The sequence below is a fragment of the Lycorma delicatula genome, chromosome 3 (assembly GCF_047948215.1).
Source record: "Lycorma delicatula isolate Av1 chromosome 3, ASM4794821v1, whole genome shotgun sequence".
Taxonomy (NCBI): Eukaryota; Metazoa; Arthropoda; class Insecta; order Hemiptera; family Fulgoridae; genus Lycorma; species Lycorma delicatula.
In genome coordinates, this window is record NC_134457.1 from 176,426,072 (window position 1) to 176,447,218 (window position 21,147).

The window sequence follows — 21,147 nt, forward strand, 5'->3', positions numbered from 1 at the left end:
AACTCGCAGGTCCCCTCCTCATCGCAAAGTCAAGATGCGTTAACTTAGCCGGACTAACTTTCATCATTCATCTAGTTAGCCACTCGTTAATTAGATCCAATACAGTCTGTAGTGTAGCAGAAGCTATACTAGAATTGCGTTACTATAATAGAAGCTACAGCCAGAATTGCCACGTCATCCGAGAACGAAGCAATTGTGATGTCCTCTGGAGTCAGAAAGTTTGCAAAGAAGACCGAGTTTAGAACCGGCCCCCAGAACTGGGCCCTGAAGAATACCCGACCAAGTATCAAAGAATACAAATAAGTATTGATTGTAATTAACCTGGGAAAAACATCCGTCTAGGTAGCTGTGTAGGATGAAGTGATACAGTAGAGGAAGGGTCCGTTTCAATTTATAGTGTAGGCCAGGAAGACCTTATCAAAGGTCAGCTGGACATCCCAATAAAACAGCGGAGCAGTATATCTTCTCATTTAGGCACTTGTTGAAAACGTTGACAATCATGTGTGTTTGTTCGATTGTGGAGTGACCGTGTTTGAAGCCGAACTGAATATCAGGGATAACATGCCCTCCAAAATCGGCCATAACTTCAGAAATAGTCTTCCAAAAGACTTAACGTCGTAAAAGGCTTAACGGCCTGTGTAAAGCAACATCATAGGTTGAGTTACCCGGTTTCGGGATTACCATCTGTCATACCTTCTATTCCATCGGAGATTTCCTAGTTTGACGAATGGTATTTATTAAACAAATGTGTTATATACAGGATGGGTTTGTGTGGAAGCATAAAAAGTATTTTATTAGTTATCAAGTCATAACCAGGATCTTTATTTGAATTCCTACCTTTCCTGATTACTTGCAGAACCTCTGTTGACGAAACAAGTCCACGAAAAGCCTCATAGGAACTGGGTTACTCAGGAATTCGATTATTTCTTCCTCATCATTCCCTCGTTTGTCAAAAGACTAAAAGACCTTCTCAAGAAACCTTGCGAAACGTCAGATTTCTCACTGCCAATTTGAGATTACGACCCATCAAATATTTTCAATTATGGAAACGATGATGGTGGTCTATTGAAGTCCTGCTTGGCCTTTCATAGTAAGTAATCACCCTTTGTAAAGAGGAGAGATTTTCAAAGAAGTTTCTAAATTTCTCGGTTTTTAATAGACCTCAGCAGCCGTTTTAATCTACGAGCTGCACCGTTCAAAGATGTTCTATCCTTAGGACTTCTATAGTATTGCCACCTCCTTCTAGTAGATAAGATCCATAACCCCTGTCGGGTAGGTCATACCTCTCTTTCCTCCATGTCTATTCTCTGGTGTCAACCTCCAAGCTGTCTCCTGCAGGATTGCGGTCAAGAAATGCGTCATATTATCTATATCAGCACTACTTTTCAATCGGTCACACATAGCTTTACCTCAATCCAGCTCTGATAGCACCCTCAGTCGGTCCTGTTGTTGTGCAGGGCAGACGGTTTGTTTTGTTTTTTTTTAACATTTCCGTGCTAATGTAAGAAGTACGAGTGAATAATCAGAATCGAATCAAAGCTATTTCTAACTTCAGTGTCATATCGGCGAAATACTTAAGTGACAAAAAAGTTTAATAATTCTGGGACCTTGGTCGAATCCAACGGGGGTACATGGATTGTACCTCCGAGATGATATTCAGTCTCATATGTTGGTAATAATTTTATTTTGTAAATAAAAGACTTTTACTTATCCTTATATTTATACTTAGGCATTTGCAATCTTTGGTAAAATGAGCATTCTAAAAAAAAATTATAATTACCAACTAGATAAAAGAAATATTTTTGTATAACTCTACATAATACTTTGGCTTATGAAGATGTGTTCTTTTAACCACCAAAATACTAATGATATATTCTAGTTTTTTTTTAACTAGCTTATTTTAATTATTCTATTGTAAAATAAAAATTCCATACTTGCATCAACACACTTTTATTGAATTTATAAATTTTATTTTTCCTTGAATAACTAAGCGTAATTTTATAACAAAAATATAAATAGAATTGATTTACGTACCGTGCACTAGTCTATCAATAGTTCAGTTGTTTTGTATTAAGAATCATAAAATTTGTACTTTATAAGTACTTTTTAACTTCAGAATTTTTAATTTTTCTGGGACAATTTCAATGACCTTCACATCAACTTATTTGAAATATAAATGATTTTTTTTACAAATACAATACTATGTTGATGAATCTTTAATTATAACATTTGTTTATACTAAATATTCTGAATCCCCATCTAAATTAAATACAAAATATATATGCTATCATAATTTTTATTAATCTTCTCGAAATTTTGATTTATTTTGCAGTTATTTCGAACATTTACTTTTTTCTTATATACTAATTTAAATATTACTTCGTGTGTTTTATTTTTAAAAAATCAATATAGGTTTAAAGAATTTTTTATTTTATAATTAATTGTACGTTTTGTGATGCTGATAAAGATTTTTTAATTTTACCCATGGAGTAAAATAACTACCTGTTTTTTATGTATCTATTTAATATATAACAAATTATGTACAAATCAGAATAAAATATTTGTTTTTTAAAATTTCAATTTCAAAAACTGCTTTCTTACATCATTATTGCGTAATTTAATAATAACCTTCGAATAACATTGCTTAGAATGAAACTGTTATTTCGTCATATTTTACAATTCACAATTGTTAATACGTCTATCAAATTTTTTTCTGTGAAATGAAAAACTTAGAAACTTAATAAAATCTAATTTATTAATTATGTTTAATCCTCCTATAATATTTTTCATATGAATAATATTTAAAAATTTCAAGATAAAAACTTATCGTAGTTTTTAATTATACGAAGTTTTATTTTTTAATAGGGTCGACAGTGATCCACGCGACTAACTATTGTCGTCACGTGCGGTTGGTTGTAGAGCTTACTAATTAAATATTATGTATATAAAATGGTGTGTAATATTATTTTAATATATTGATAATGATTTTTAAAACAAATAAATAAATAAATAAGTAAAATAAAGCGCAGCGGGGTTAGCCATTTATCTAATAGGTTATTTTGTAACTGTCTCCCTCTCTCACAATTTCTCCCGCTTCATAACTGATTTCTTTCCCATCTGCTATCAAGCCACACACTTAAACGAGTATATATATATATATATATATATATATATATATATATATATATATTATATATATATAAATCATCGTCACTCCAAAGTATTATTAGTATAATTGTCGGTCGGATAGATAAGACAAAACTGGCAGCTTTCTTGTGATATTATATCCAATTAGAGTGTGTTCCTGTTGTGTGCATCTACCGAGTTCGTGATCGTTGAGTGTATTGAAAGATGGTTATCGAAGAACAGCTGTTATCAACGAGCAAGTTTGATAGCAGCGCTCTGTACGACAGCACGCCTCCCAGCATGAAACTCGAGGACGAAACTTTCTTCCAATTCTTGGGTAAGATTATGTATGATACGTGTACATGCACTTATTTTCATATAATCAGCTGATGTTGACCTATTTCTATAAATGCGAGTCTACCCAGCCTTCAGTCTATCTGATACGAATGCCATCGTATAACCCGGTTGCACGTTTCACTATTAACATTTTATTAGAAACAAATCATTTTGAAATGGTATTTCAATGGTTTTATTTATCTCTTTTTTATAATATATTTATTTATAAAAAAAACGTAGTAATTTATTTGCTCTAGATAACTTTATTTAGAGCGCTGTTCTCTAAAATAAATTTCATATTATAATATTTATTTTATTTCTGCTTTGTACAGTAATAGAATTTTGATTATTTAATGCATATACAGATATTAAAACTAGATATCCAAATTTGATTATATATTTTCGTCTTTATTAAAATTTCCTAAGCTGAAACTAGCATATTTTGGTTATTGTAAAATAAAAATTCCATACTTGCATCAACACATTTTTATTGAATTTATAAATTTTATTTTTCCTTGTATAACTAAGCGTAATTTTATAACAAAAGTATAAGTAAAATCCATTTTGTATACTGCACTAGCTTACCAAGAGTCCAGTTTTGTATTAAGAATCATAAAATTTGTACTTTATATTGTTAATTTATCCTTTGAATTAGGTTAAATAAGAATGGAAATTGTAGGCTACATTTATCTTTCAGCCTTAATTGTATATGCTTTTTGATATTCAAGTTTACAGTTAACCTTTATCTATAACTGTATTAAACAAATATATATATTTTATTTCGTTTACTTTATTTTTATTTTAAACGATGAATGTTTCTTCTAATCAACAAAAGTTATTACGGACCTATACAACTATATTTAAGAAAGGTATCCCTTTTCTTGGTATCCCTTATCATTAAAGACCGGATTACATGCAACATAAAAAGCTTGAAATAAACATTCAAATATGCATGAAAAGTGTCAAAATATGCAACTAAAATATAAAGAAATATTAATTTTTTTTTAATTTCAAAATCAGCATACGATTAGTAAGTAGTTGAATAACATATTGATAAATTCGATAATTAATAATTATTTAACATTTTGTTACTTCTGTACACATAAACAATCATAAACTGTTCAGCGGCTGCTAAGTGTCCTCTAAGAGCCGTGCAGCTAATAGGTTTGGCCAGCTACAACTGAATTAACAAGATATCCTACTGAAAAATATTGTAAATATAGCGAAAATATGCATCATTACTAGATTTTAAGAAAAATATGCAATAACCGGTAAGAATGGACTTACTATGCAAATGCAGATGCAAATATGCAAACGCATATAATCCGGTTTCTACTTATCATATCAAAAAATAAAGTTAATGAATTCTAAAGGTTTTTTTATATATATCAATTCAAAGAAAGGTATACGAATTTCTTTTTTTTTCGATGGAAAGTTAACTTACTTTACACTGAAACTTTTTTAGTATTATCTTAAATTTCCCATAATTAAAAATGCACAAGTAATTACACAATTATTATTACAAAAATAATTATTTTATTCAAAGCAGATATTAATCCATAGCGTTACCCATGATTAGGAATAAATAATTGCCCAAAAACCTGAATAATTGCTTTAGTATTTCATGGAAGAATAGATATAAAGAATGAATAATACAAACTTTTATAAAAATAATATAATATATAAACGTATAACATGAAATATCTATGTATAAAAATAATTATTTCAATAAAAAACATTATAATTAATCTTCATAAAAAGTTTTAGATTTAAGTTTATTTTAACTATTGAAAAATTAAAATAAAATCAAAAATAATAAATTTATTTAATCATTAAATATTATTTATCAAAGAAAAAGAAACTTTTCATCCTGAAAGACCGAATTTAAACCTCAAACGTTTTACATATGCATCATCTATTAAGCAAACAAATACCAGTAGATTTCTAATTTTACTATATTTGACAACAACGTTATCTGTTACATCGAATAATATAACTCAAATAAATATATCACAATTACGATCTTAAATAAACTAACATACGAGTAAATATCCTGCTTAATTACATTAATGTAAATTTATTCAAATGAAATTTGGTATAACGATAATAATACACTAACTGAAGTTATTTTAGATTTTCTTTTAATTTTTATCGCTATGTGAATGACGAAATTATAAATACAAAAAAAAAACTATTAAATCTTAAATATACTTTTACAATACCACGCATTTTTATATCTTTCTTTTGTATAGTTGTTTTCTGAATTTTTTCATACAAATTTATTTTTTCATTCAGAAATAGTTTATAAATTTTATAAATTATAATCAATATTTTTTTTATAAATAATTAATACACATACGTTATTGCGCTTAATTACCTTATATTTTTATATTTAATAAGAAAAATGTTCATATGTTGCATAATTTGAAAATAACAACAAATTTTATATACTTCTTACATTTTCAGTTACAAAACATTGTGTTTCTCCTTCCAACACAAAAGCAGACGTACATGAATATATTAAGTGAGCACGGATAAATTATTTATTTAAATCAATTTAAACAAAAAGCTGGCATAGTATTGCATGACTTTCCCTGCTACGCCGATCAAATATAACCTTATAAAAGTAAAGAAAAAAAATTGCTTCTCATTTTGGTTCCGGTATAAAATATAGGTGACAATGCTACTTTAATTTTAATAGCTCTTTAAATGATGAAAAAGAATAAAAAAAATTTTTTTTGATAATAAATACCAAAAGAGTTAAGAGCCAACAAACCAAAAATATTATATATATATATATATATATATACACGAGGCGGGGAATAAATTTTAATAAAAGGTTGTTTAAAAATATTCATTAATCTTAAGATATTTGCTTAAGTAAAGAAAGTTCTCTCTTAATGTAATACCTCCTTCAATAAAGGCTAAAATAAAAAAATAACATTTTCAATAGACTTTCTGCATTTTAGGTCCGAGGCCTACAATTTTAAAAATTGTAAACATTTCTTTAAAGCTTTATACACGAAGTATAAGCTTTCAAAACCGAAAAAAAAGAAAAATAACTAAACCAAAGCGAATAGAGTAGAAGAACAAAATCATATACTTGAATATTTAGAAGGGGGGTTGATTTTTTGAAAATATTTTTTTTACATTTTTATATATGCATTGTAGGTAATAAATTTTCTTTAATAATTTTTTTCTCTAAAACACCTCTATAGAAAATCGAAATTGGCATTTTCGCGATAGTCCTCACCTTCTTAACGAATTTAAAAAAAAAAATTAATTTCATGAAATTCCATCCCATATATAGAAAATTATACCAAATTTAAAGATTGGTCAATCCTGAAATATAAATAAAAAATCCGGTACGACGGTTTAAGTAATAAAAGTAATTAAGAAAATTATTTCTTTTAAGATAGATTTACAATTTAGTCTACATATATTTCACGTTATAAAATATACCTAAAATTCGAGGTAGTGTTCATTTCACAGTTAACAACATCCGAGTGTAGGTGGTTGTAGTGGCCACAACTAATACTGTTTTTTTTTTTTTTTTTTTTTAGTAGGTTTATATTAGACGACTTTTATGCATTTATTCTAAAATTAAATGCATTCGTAATTTATCAAACACATAATACTAACAGTAATACAATAATTAAGTTTTTAATTCTTAAAAAAATATAAAACTATAAATGTATGTTAATTTAAATACACAATGGATTATTTAAATATTTTAATGTCCCCGCACAATTTAGAGTACATCAAAGCGCACAGGAAATATAATTAATTGAAAATAAGCTGTTTTAAGTGAAATTTCAATAATTTTTCCTAAAAGTCACATGTTTACCCTTTTTATAACAATTATCGTACAGTGTAATAAGGTACTTCTTTAAAGAAGTATCTTTTTAAAGTACCGTTTATATCATGAGCCGTTATATGCATCAGAGCCATAAGGAAGATTTTAACTTTCCCTATAGAAAAGTACATTACGTATGCTAAACCCCGGTTTTATGTAAAGCATATTCATTTATTAGTGTATCAATGAGTTGTAGTATATATACACCGTTACTATTTATTAGTGAATGCTACAAAATAAAGCTTAAAATAAATTGTTTACATATTACAATAGCAGAATCAATAAGAAATAACTAAAACAATTATTTCACATCAAGTTTTTTACGTAGATTTTATAAGAAAGCTACCTATAGTACCATGATTCGACTTCCGGAAAATTTTGACATATCTTCGCGTTTCACTCCTCCAGATCTCAAAACCACCGTCAGATCAAAAGTTTATATATATATAAATTTCTTGTGGACACGATAACTAACATAATTTTGCGCCAATCATTTTCAAACTGTTCCTTAAAAATAGCTCGTCCCATAATCTCGGTCGAGTAACGGGCAAAATCGAACCATGGGGCTGGAAATGGAGGGCTTTTCCGAAAAAATACCGCTATAACTTTCTTATTAAGTAAAATATCAAATTCGTTTAAAGTTCCTACTATACTTTAGATAAGGGCCTAAAACCTCTATATGTAGATTTTTTTATATCACCAACCATTGGCCCAGGAGGTTGAAAAAATGGGATTTCGAAGACAAAAAATCATACCTTCCTTAATATGCATAGCATCGAATCGGTTTAAACTGGTCATTACTCCTCTAAACTTTACCTAAAACTTTTGCCTTAAACAAGTTTTGATATGACTAACCTTTACGGCAAAAATGTTGCTGGAATTGTAAGAAGATGGGGCTTTTCGTATGCTAAACATGTGCAACTTTTTTTCACATGCAATCATTATCGAATTGATTAAATTTGAAGTTTTTTTTAACTTTAAGGTGGAAATCTTTTTTATTCCCTACTTAGCACCTGTGAAATCTACCTCCACTAACCGGCGTGCCGAATGGGATTTTTTTTTAGATGCACGTAAAAATAAAACTTTGAAATTCAGTTTGGTAAATTTTGTAGTCAGTAGGAGATAGTAATTAGTATAAAAATTAATATTAAAATAAGATTGGAATATTTGAATATAAAATGGAAAATTGCCTATTCCAATCTTTATTTTTCTTAATTCTATCTTCGTAAAAAAAGCCATTTAATACTTTACAATGTAAAATATAGAAATAAATCATCGTTCTTACTTTGCGTATTTCTAATAAACATAAATTACGTGATTTGAAATTTGTAGGCTGCCAAGGGCAGATTTTATTTTTAAAAAAACCTGTTTTGTATCCTCTAAATTACCATACCTAAAAAATAAAATAATAATTTATGTTTTTAAAAAATAAAATCAATAGTTTTTTATTATTTTTATTCATCTTTTTTTGCTCCAATAAACAATCATACTATTTTAAAAGTATACGTATACATTCATATATATTTCTATAACAGATTTATGATATTCAATAAAAATAAATATTAGACTATTATTAATATCATTACTAAATTGTATTTTATCATTATTAACATGGTACTGTTCTGATAACAGCGGCTCATTTTTATACGAATACAAAAATTCTACTTATCAGTATTTGTATTTTGTGTTACAATCATTAAATATTTACACTAAATAACACTGCTTGAGGTCTTTTTCGGTGACTGAATAACCTACAGTTTAATAAATAACAATGGTTGATTAGATAATATATATAAATATATTGTTATTAAAAACTGTCTACAACAGATATAGATAGATACTATTGAGTACAGTACAAAAAAAAAAAAAATCTACATTTAAAAGGTTAAAATCTATGGACACAATGTAGACTACAATCTAAAAAAAAAAATCATTGGTTTATAAATAAATTAACCAAAAATTTATAAGATTTATTAATTTACATTATAGATAATAATATGATTATTGTTATTAAACTTGAAGTATATTTCCTATCCATCAGTTCAAAGTAAAAAAGTATTATCAAATTTTAGAGTATATTTTAAATTAATTAAACCTTTTACTTGCAAAGAAATCTTATCAGTACGTATTACATGAAACTGTTCGAGTATTCATATTTGATACAAACGGGAGAGAAATAATATAGCTTCATTATATTTACTTGTTTTTTAATCATGGATGAATAAAATCATTAATCTACACCAGTTTTAAATTTTATATCTACAGTTCTGTAAAAAGTAGGCTTCGCTTATATTCTTATGAATTTAACAAAGTAAATTCTACAATTAAATTTATTTAATGACTTTAAAATTATAATATAGTTTTTGTAAACAGCAAAAAAAAGCACTCACTACTTATCTAAATTTCTCGCTTTTAAAGAGCAATATTAGCGAAAGCGCACATTCTGACCATGATTATTTTTTTAGTTTTTATAGCTGGGTTACCAAAGGCGTATGGGTTACATGTCTGTCTACGTTGCAGCCTGGTACTTGGCTGTATGACTGATATATGTATAGTTATTTATTCTGACTCTAGATATTAATATTCGTTTCCTTTACTAATAAAACTAAATAAAAAATACTTTAAACTTTTCTTTTTGTATTTTTAGTCTTATTTTATGCCTACAATTTAGTGTTCTAATGTTACGTGTGTCGTGTAATTGATGCATATTATTACGATTTTAAGCACCTTATGAAATGAAAATAAAGTAAAAAAAGTTAGTAAATATATAAAATAAATAATATCGGTGTGAGATCGTATCTATAAACGGGTGTATGCAGATTCCCAGGTATTATCCCCCATCATACTTTCTTTCTGAAAGTATGAAAGGCTAAGTGATAAAGAAAGTTCAGGGTTTGTTCCCTGCTTTGTAGCTTCAAGGTCAGTGAAAAATAAGAAGTAACGCTCCATAGTTCTCTAAAAAGTGTGAAAAAAAATTTTTTCCACATATACAGGAAACATTTTTGAAATACTGAAAAACTCCACACCATCCTGCGAAACAATTTTTTGATATAGCCCGGAAAGCAATAAAATTTTAACTTCGTTGGGAAGAATTTATTTGAGTTAAATTTAACTATCAATATTATCATTCCTTTTTCATAATTTTGCTATAAACTAATCATTAAATCTTGATTTAAGAAATTTTTTCTGAGTTTCTTAGATAATGAATAAATATAATCTTAATTTTCTTTGGGTACTTATTTTATTTCTTAATATTATTTGAGAATTAAAGACATTTTTTATTCTATTATGCACTGCTTCAAAAATTAATTTGATTTATTTCTGAATTACAATAATTTTAATCCTATAAAAATAACTTTATATTTATTTAATTAATAATGTAATAGTTAAAAAAAGCACATGTAATAGATTTTTATTGTTTGTTTAATTAGTAGAATACAGTTTAGTTATTTGGAATTAATTAAAAATTAAATTAAATTTTGTATATATATATTTTATAACAAAATAAAAATTAATTTTAATGCAATTAACGGTCTGCATTCAAAAGAAATGCTGAATTCTATTTATTTGTTTAATTATGTATAATGATTTTTTTTTTTAAATTATCGTTGCAAGAAAACAGTTGACAACAGTCAACGTTTCGACAACCTGCTAAAAAAATAGAAAATATTATACATAATTTTAAAGAAATAAATAGAACACAACATTTTATTTTAATAAAGACCGTTAATTACATTAATTTTATTTTAATTCTTTTATTTACAGTCGCATTATAATTAGAATTTTAGTCGCATTAGCGACTAAAGTAACACTACCATGTGGTGTTACATAAAACAACAAAAATCATAAACAAAAAAAATAAAGAATAAACATAGACAAGTAACAACAACAAATACAAACTAAAATATATAAATCAGACAAAAACCACCAAATTGTATTCTTCATTCCACTGTAGGAGAGGAACCACAACAAACGTTTTATACCTTCTGTCCGGTTTAGTAGAAATTTCATATCTGAACCCAGGTCTACGTTTTCTCGAATGGTTCCAAAGAGTGGGCAATCAAAGAGCAGATGGTGCACGGACCATTTGACCTTGCAAGCCTCACAGATCTTCTGAGGTAAGCCTGGTGTGTCCAATCCTTAGCCGAGTTAAGATGACTTGATCTCTTCTGTTGCTCGGGGAAAGAGGTTTCTCCAGCACATTCTCCCACATGTTATGTAATGCCGTGGAAGGACTCAGCAGCCAGAACCTATTCCAATGAGCCCGAAATTTTACACGGACTGATACCATGAAGTTTCTCTCAGATGTCGATTGTACTTGGATGCCATTTATTGCAGCTCACTTGGCAGCCGCATCGGCCCGTTTGTTCCCGAGGATGCCACAATGGCCAGTGACCCATACCAGTACCACAGTCTTATTTATCCTTGAAAGGATATCATGAATAATCTGGACGATGGATTCAGAGCAGTTCAAGCTCTCAAGTACACTCCTACAGTCGATAATTATTAGGAAGCTGTCATCACTACGGGTTTCAATAACTTTCAAGGCGGAGTAAACTGCATAGGCCTCGCGAAAGAACACAGAAGAACAGGCATTAAGCTTATATAATAGCTCTGTGTCAGGGAGTACAGTAGAACAGCCACATCCATCGGCCGAGACAGAACCGTCTGTGTAGATGAGTGTTCTATTGTACTTCTTGGAATTAAATTGTTGTTATTGTTGTTAAATTGGTCTTTAGTAGACTGGAAATCTGGGTTCCGTTTACGACTTCCACATTATAAATATAGGATCTCTGGAGACGCTCGTAACCAAGGGGCGTCGCATCCTATTCCTTTTCCAAGGATCATCGGGGCAAGCAGATCTAGTTCTTGGAAATAGCAAAGCAGCCTGAGGCTGAAAAACTGCGGTAAGGACGTCCGTCCTTCCTTCAAGTAGCGAAGTGTGAGCGTGTCTGGTCATTTGCCCTGAGCGGTTGATCACGTGTTTGATAGTCTTGTTTTTTCTCCTGTAACGCAATGGAATTTAATCGGATTCCACCAGTAAGCTTGGTATACGGGAAGTGGCGAACGCCCGTAGTGGCATGCGAATACAGGTGTTGTGCAAGGGATCAAGCATGTCCTTAATTACCTCTTTCGGAAAGTCATATAGTTCAGACCCGTATTCCAGCTTCGAAAGAACAATGCTTCTGTACGTGTCCAGGATGATGGATTTATCTGCACCTCAGTTGCAAGGTGAAATTAGTTTAAGGACATTAAATTGATGTACGTGTAAATTAATTTTTATTTTGTTATTCGTATATAAATAAATATATATATAATTTAATTTAATTTTTAATTAATTCAAAATAACTAAACTGTATTCTACTAATTAAATAAACAATAAAAATCTACTAGATGTGCTTTTTTTAACTATTGCATTATTATTAATATTAAGAAATAAAATAAATAGCCAAAGAAAATTAAGTTTATCATTATCCGTTATCTAAGAAACTCAGAAAAATTTCTTAAATCAATATTAAACAATTAGTTATTAACAAAATTATGAAAAAGGAATATATAGTATTGATGTTTAAATTAATACAAATAATTTCGCCGCAATGAAGTTAAAATGTTATTAAGTTAAATTTTATTGCTTTCCGGGCTATATCAAAAAATTGTTTCGAAGGATGGTGTGGAGCTTTTTAGTATTTCAAAAATGTTTCCTGTATAAGTGGAACAATTTTTTTCACAATCCTTAGAGGACCATCAAGAGTTACTTCTTTTTTTTCACTGAGCTTGAGGCTACAAAGCAGGAAACAAACCCTGAACTTTTTTTATCACTTAGTATTTCATACTTTTAGTATGAAAGTATGATGGGTGATCAAACCCGAGGATCGACATACACCCGGTTATAGATACGACCTTTAAATAAATAGTGATTAACCCACCGGGTTGGTTTAGTGGTGAACACGTCTGCCCAAATCAGCTAATTTGGAAGTCGAGAGTTCCAGCGTTCAAGTCCTAGTAAAGTCAGTTATTTTTACACGGATTTGAATTCTAGATCGTGGATACCGGTGTTCTTTGGTGGTTCAGTTTCAATAAATCACACAGCTCAGGAATGATCGAACTGAGACTGTACAAGACTACACTTCATTTACACTTATACATACCATCCTCATTCATCCTCTGAAGTATTATCTGAAAGGTAATTACCGGACGCTAAAAAGGAAAAGAAACAAAAGATAAATAGTGAGTGCTTGTTTGCTGGTTGCAAAAACTATACAGGACGGGTCGAACTGCTAGATAGTCATTCCATTACGAAAACATCTCTTATAGCTACGTGTACTTACAGCAATTAAGTTAGTATAAGATATTTTCAGTATAGTTAGTGGGCGGTAAGCCAGCCCATCAGTCTATGTGTACAGCAATACGCCGCCAGCTATAATTAACAACAGCTCGGCGCGTACAATAGTGTGCTGTATATACATGCACTACCACATTCGCAGTTTTTTTATTTAAAATAGAAATTGAAGGAGACCTCCTTCTAAGAATGAACTGATAATAACAATAATGCGAAGTCAAGTTAACGGTATCGTGTAGGTATAAGGGACCAAAGAACTAATTCTTATTATTCGGATGGTATTTGGTAGCTGATTGAAAGAAAGGTCTATTTGTTGGAATTTAGTTAATTTCCATTTTTGGAAAACTAACTGTACTTTAATAAAATTAATAAGCACTAATTTTTTTTTTTCTAGTTAATTGCAATTATACATAATGCTTGAAAAGACTGAGCTGGATTTTATTTGTGACAAATATCAAATTCAATTACATTTTAAATGTGGAGTAATTTAATTTGGTTGGGTATTATTAATTGACATTATTTTAATTTTTGTAAATAATTTTCTTATAGACTTTAAAATTTTATTGAAAATATTGAGTTATGATAAAAGTAAATACATTTAAGAAAAAAAGGGATTAATTTCCAGTTAAATAAAAAAAAAATGAGTGAAATAATTTAAATTCTAAACACTAAACATGGTAATCTACAATTAGATCTGTTTTTTTACTAAATACCTAAGCATGTTGTTGCATTAAAAACTTGTTGTAAATATTGATTGATACGTTTTATATTTTCTGTTATTACTGTTAACCAGTGATTCTCAAATTGTGCGCCGCGGCCTCTTCACAGGTGCGCCTCGAAATATTGTAAAAGCTTCATAATTAATTGAATCAAGACATTTATAATTATTAATTTAATATTAATAAAGAAAAAAAATGAAGATATGCGATTTTTATTTATTTATATCTCACTTACGAGAAGTATACTTTTACTTAGGGTAGGGCGCCATAGAAAATTTTTAATTGAAAAAGGGCGCCGAGACTTGCAATAGTTTGAAAACCACTGCTGTAAACAATGTTAATAGTAAAGTAAAATTGAAAAAAAAAACCGGGTCGGGAAGAGAACAGTCCTAAATAGATTTGATATATTATCTTTAGTGTAAATTAATTTAATCTCATTTTTCGAAGCAATTACTTGTATAGCAATTGACTAACTGAACTAAATGTTTTATACAGATAAAAGTATAATTATTAAATGCTTATTATCCTTTTATTTATGTATGGCATTCCTAAGAACTTATCAATTCAAAAATTAGCTTTAACTACGACAGTATTACTGTGATATTCAGACATGAGAGCAATCATGCTCTTAATCTTTAATATACAGAAGTCTTAATGCACTATAAAGAAGTACATAATAAACGTTTCTCTTTTTCCAGTTCTACCCGGAACATTAATTTATTTCTATTTCAGCCGTTTTCCAAGTAGCAAATATGGAATATTGATGCCGGCATATTGTTTCATTAGAATAATAAATATTACTACGGCATGCATAAATATTACAACGTAAAACAAATATTGATTACTTTTGTTACGTAAAGACTCATTTGTCACCGACAACATAACAGTAGAATTGTGAATTAGCATAAAACAATTTTTTATTCAGTTGGCTGATTTATCTGAAATCTTTCATAGAACTGTATGTAAACATATGTATGTTCGTAGTTCTTAAGCATTATACATTGTTTAATTTTGCATATAAAGGGTGTCCTAAGGAAGAAATGAGACTATATTCTCTCATTCCATTTATTGCTAATTTAAATACGAAAAACACTTGATACCCCAAATATTCTGCCAATTTTCTGATAGGTTGACATACATTTTACTCTAAATTTTTCTTATGAGTCATTTAACATGATAACGATATTTTACAAAAAGAAATTCTCTCAGTATGTTTTGGCCATCTTCTCACACTGCCACATTCTCTTTGTCCTTTCCGTCCCAGATGCAGATTATTATCACATACTGTCCTCTTTCCACAGACTTCATTTTCTAGCTTCACAGTTCAAGGCCAAATTTTCGGTTCCGAACACAAGGATAACTTCCAGACAAACGATTTTTTAAAAAAGCCTCTTTAAAATTGTTAAGGAGCGTGATTTTGTTACATCCAAAGACAAGATTAATTACAAAATAATCTATGAACAAAATACATGCATAAACTTGTTAAAGCTGCTAATAGTTTTTTTTAAATTATTTTATATTAGTACTAGTTCAGTTTTTTTTCAGTTAATTTATTTAATTCTAATTTTTTTCATTTTGATTTCGTGTTCATGACGTCGCTTATAAGAAATATAAAATTAAATATTGTCAGATCGTTCATCTAATGTAGTATTGTATTTAACGAATACATTAAATTAATTTCTTTTTTATTATAACACAGTAACTTTACAATCTGTTCAGCAAGATAATGAACAAAAGTAAATAACATCTATATTTAAACTAACATTAAGTAGTCACAGACCCAGCTGCTGGTGACTTAACGATAACAACGAAATGAAATAAAAGAACACTCCGTACAGCCAGACTATAGTCACCTAATTGAAACGATAAGGCAAACCAAGAATATTTGAAATTTTGTCCGTTAGAAGAACTGAATTTTTTTAACGTGCTTTCATAAATACATATATCATGATTTTGCAGTAAATAACCAATTTTTCAAATATATTATAAAACATGTACATTTAAAATTCATGTTACACCACTTGTATAAAAAAAAAAAAAAAACACTTATAGATAAGAATGATGACAATTAAAATTACTTTTTAAAGGCATATTATAAAAATTACAAATAACATTTAGGTGTAGGCGTTACGTTTCAGCCGATTTCAATGTGAGTTCGCCAAGATAATTTTTAAAACGTAATATAACTGCGCGCACATATTTTATTACAACAGTGGGTTGTATAAATGTTGCTTACTACCAGTTTAGTTACTGATTACACTATTATTACAACATAAAACAACTAATATATTCTTTTATGTATCACTCAAAATTGATGGACAGGCAAAGTACTTGATTTAAATATCATTCTTAGTTTTGGTTATCATTTAATTTTAAAATGAAATGGAAGCTTGTATTGTTCTGTAAGAGCAACCCTAATACGTTTATTTTGTTGACGGTTTTTTATAAAGACTAAATAGCTTATAAAATTTACTAAAAACAATTTTCACAAATTAGTTGTAAATTTTTTTTAATGACCTAATACTTTTTTTAAATATCTCTCACACTAAATTTTCTTTTGTCTAAAAAATTGTGTTTATATAGTTAAACATTTTAAATTACATTAAAATATTTTTATGAAATATTAAATATCTATTCGTAAAATTTTTCTTTCTTTTTAGAATGTAAGCTATGATTGAATCAAATTTCGATCAATTGAATTTGTCTTCAGCAAATGTTACTATTAAACCGCAACTAAATCGGTAAAGTTGAATTAATTACTTCGTTCTTTTAAAGTAATAAGCTAAAATAATTATATTTATTATTAAAATTATTTATAAAGTAAAACACTTCTGTATCTTGCAAATAATTTACATATGCTTACATAAAACTTGTGTAACAATAGCAAAAGGTTTAGTAAAAAACTTAAATATACTGAAATAATTGTGTTACATATATATAAATTTATGTGATTTATCTTAGTCGTATACTTACTCATCGATTATTCTTAGAATTACGTGATTTCAGTAGGAATACAATATGCTAGTCAGCATAAAAATTAATTTAATCTTTTGTGTCATAAATTCATGTTAACAAAATATTTTGATGAACAATATACAGGGTGTCCCATATAAAACGCAACCCAACCTTATATTGGTAGGTATTGAAATAATAAAACGGCATGTGTAAATGTAAATGTAATTTTTATTATCACCATCCATTACCTTACATTTAGAGTAAATGTTGGAAGTGGCCGCCATCTTCTTGAATACAAGCTTCAATTCTTTTTACAGCGTTTCTTGGAACGTCTTTCAAAGTTTGTAGCTGGATATTTAATACAGCTTGTTCAATATTGACTTTCAATTGTTCAAGTGTTCATGGTTTGTTGCTGTAGGCTTTTTCTTTGAGGTAACCCCATAGAAAAAAATCCGCCGCAGTCAAATGTGGAGATCTTAGTGGCCACAAGCCTCGACCGATAACACGATTACCAAAGAATTCCTCAACGAAATCAGAAGTTGAACCCGCGTAGTGCGATGTCACACCGTCATGTTGTAGCCAGCAGTGTCTGTCTTCCTCTTCCAAGAGTGCAATGAACTGAAATAAAATATCCTGATATCGTTCTGCATTAATGGTGTACTCGAAAAAAATAGGACCGATTATTTTTTCCGCGATATCGCGCACCACACGCCCAACTTCTACGGGTGTAATTGTTTTTCGTGATAAACGTGGGGATTTTCAGCACTTCAAATTCTACTGTTTTGGCTGTTTACGTAGCCTTCCAAATGAAACCGTGCTTCATCTGTGAAAAATAACGAATCCATAACATTAATTCCCTCACGCAAAAATCGACGGAACCGTTGACAATATTGTAGCCGTTTTTCTTTGTCGGGCTCAATAAGTCGATGAACCATTTGAATGCGATAAGGTCGTAATTGTAATCGTTTGGTCGCCCGATGACCAGTTGATTTAGACAAATTAATTTCAGCAGACAAACGTTTGATCTATTTGGCGAGGCGAGTAATCGGTCTTTGATTTCAGTGACTGTATCTGTATTCAACACTGACGCAGATCTTTTGTGTTCCTTGTTATTAACAGAACCGGTCTCTCTAAATTTTGCAACTAACCTTAATACTGATGTTTTGTTAGGAGCTGGTTTATCTGGGTACTTATGGCGAAACAAATCTTGCACTGCAACCGCTGATTTCGTACTGAACTACGACTCAACAATGAAAACACGTTCATCTAGCGAAAACACCATCTTGTCTCTAGAAATACACTGAACGTTATGATTGCATTGTTGTTACTATCGGTAGTGTTCTACTGCGTCGCCGCAATGTTCAGATGTTGGACGAGTCCATTTCAGTAACGAGTAGGAGAGTTAGCTTGACTTTTGAAATTTCATGGATGAGTGATTGATGGGTTGCGTTTTATATGGGACACTCTGTATTAATATAATATAATTTTTTTAAATATGCTTTCGTGGTATGTATCAGGTGCAAGGGTGGTATTTTCATCTTTTTTTCTAGAACAATGAGGGGCTAACATAGTTTTGTTTAAAATAAAATCCTCTTTATTTTTTCTTAACGGCGTTTTGTGGTTAATAATTTAAAAAATAAAATAAATAATTTTTAAAAATAAATTATTGAAATACACGCTGTCCAGGTGTAACGATGAATGCTTGGATTTCTCTTGTATTCTGGTTTTGTTGATGTTTTTTTCCCTCTCCCTCGAATCGGATTCCACAGTGAAGCATAACATAATCCGGGGGGAGTGTCCTTTTACTCTAACAAGCCGGCTGGATCTTAATTATTAATGTCTGCCTCTAACTCTCAGAGTAGAGTTACCAGGCCCGACTATGTCGTTCCTGTTCCTCACCCTAGAAGCCGGGACTCAGTCTTGTTTGCCTCAAACGAGAACACCCAAAAGAGCATTCTCGCCGGAACTACGGTCTTTTCTACAAGAGGACGAGACAGTCCCCGTGCCTCTCTTGTTCTTTGTTTTTTTTTTTTTCATTGTTAGTGTTGTTATTGTTTCGTGTTGTGTGTTGAACTCACTTTTACCTTCTACGGGTAGGTGGTTCATTTCCTTTGTTTAGTTAAGTCGTTTCAGTCTTAAGACTCGGTGAGATGTGTTTTGTTTTGAATTCATTAATTAGTAGTACACCGATGGGAATGTCACTCATGTCATTCGCATCGGTGGGATCCTGGTCAAGGTGGACTGGAATATGTCAAAAGCCGAGGTTTCGAAGGTGACCTCCGATAAAGCCTATAAGGGCTAGGAACGGAGGGTATATTCTCCTACGAGAGACAGGATGTAACGATGAATCTCCTTTTGCCTGAAGAAAAAATTTTCAAAATGCAATATTTTATAAACGACAAAGTTCCTTAAAAGTATCCAGTAACTACTATTAATAGTCGCTTTACCTAAGGACCCATTATTCCTTCTAGTCTTTTGTTACTCTGACCAAAAATATATAATGCATAATATTAAACAACGGAGGCTCGTTTTATGATTCTATGCAAGCGATTTTTTTCTGTCGCCCCGGAAATTTTAAAGGGACATTGGATTATGTAAAAAATAAAAATTTAGTATACGGTCTTTACAAATCAATGATAAGATTATTTTGGAAGTCATGGAAAAAATCGCGCATTAAACCGACCTCAATCTGTTTTCTTCATGTTATATTACAAATAAAATTACTATACTTGTTATCTTGTGTGGTGACTCATAAAGGAAGGATACTTTCAGTTACATTGGTTTATTTTATTTACTTCAATGAATAATTTGCACACATACACACAATCTAGCAATGAATATTATGTTTTAAAATCATTTCCTATACCTTTTGCGGGTTATGAGTCACTACAAAAACAAAACGTTTAATGAAATTAAATTGAAATGAATAATCTATTCTGCTTATATATTCCTTATATAACATCGATTTCTATTTATAACAAACAAGGAGGTTTACAAGCTCGGTATGTTTTTTCGATATTTTCTTTGCATTATATGTGGAGTCTAAATACTGCAACGGAAAGTAAATGCCATTTATTCTAAAATATTATTACATAATATTATATATAGTCTTACATATCACTTAAATCATCTTCAGTTTCTAAGGAAATATCATCATTTTTCACGAATCCGATTCCATCCGATGACATCGGCAGAACCTTAAACTTTAAGTAATAGAACAACTCATGCGTAAACCCACTTAATTTTCTACAGTAAATAAGTAGATTATAAATGGACGATATTCACAAAATCTCAAAAAACTAAAATATAAAAGTATTTTAAGACTGGAGTCCCTTGATATCTAAAAAATATCATTAAATTACTATGTATTATTTTTAAAACTTCGGGGAAAAATAATGAAGAGCAGGTCTCATTACTAAAAGTAAGCTAGTGGCTCAAATCATTATGATTTCTAATTTAATAAATAAACCAAAGATCCGAATATGAAATTATTTAAGGTCTTAATTATTTTTTTAATAAAAACAAAAAAAATTAGCGATGTTTATAAATATAATTAAGGTTTAATATCGTCCTTTACAAAAATGTAAACAGACAAACTGAAATTACGTTGAACTGACAGTATCTTAAAACAATTTTTTTCTTGTTATTTGGGTAAGTGAACGCAAGTTTTTGAATCTGATATTCGGCAGTTGTCGAAATCAGGCCTGTCACAAGGAATATTCCTGGATATTATTTTTATAAATTAATATATAAATTCTTTATATTATATAATTAATATAAACTTTTTGTTGGTCCGCCATTGTAAGATTGAGCAA

General features: G+C 29.6%; 1 protein-coding gene across 10 annotated transcripts in view; it reads left to right on the plus strand.

The window, feature by feature from the left end:
- Hnf4 (Hepatocyte nuclear factor 4) overlaps positions 1-21,147 on the plus strand; it is a 126,158-nt gene that overhangs the window by 59,128 nt on the left and 45,883 nt on the right. For 4 of the 10 annotated variants that reach the window (XM_075361076.1, XM_075361077.1, XM_075361078.1 and 1 more), the window contains exon 1: positions 3,214-3,463. The exons of 4 other annotated variants lie outside the window; for them this stretch is intronic. In XM_075361076.1, coding sequence (XP_075217191.1) covers positions 3,352-3,463 — 112 coding nt within the window. In that variant the 5' untranslated portion in view covers positions 3,214-3,351. Of the gene's footprint in view, positions 1-3,211; positions 3,464-21,147 lie in introns of those variants that run through there. 2 more of the 10 variants (XM_075361086.1, XM_075361080.1) reach the window with 2 other exon arrangements.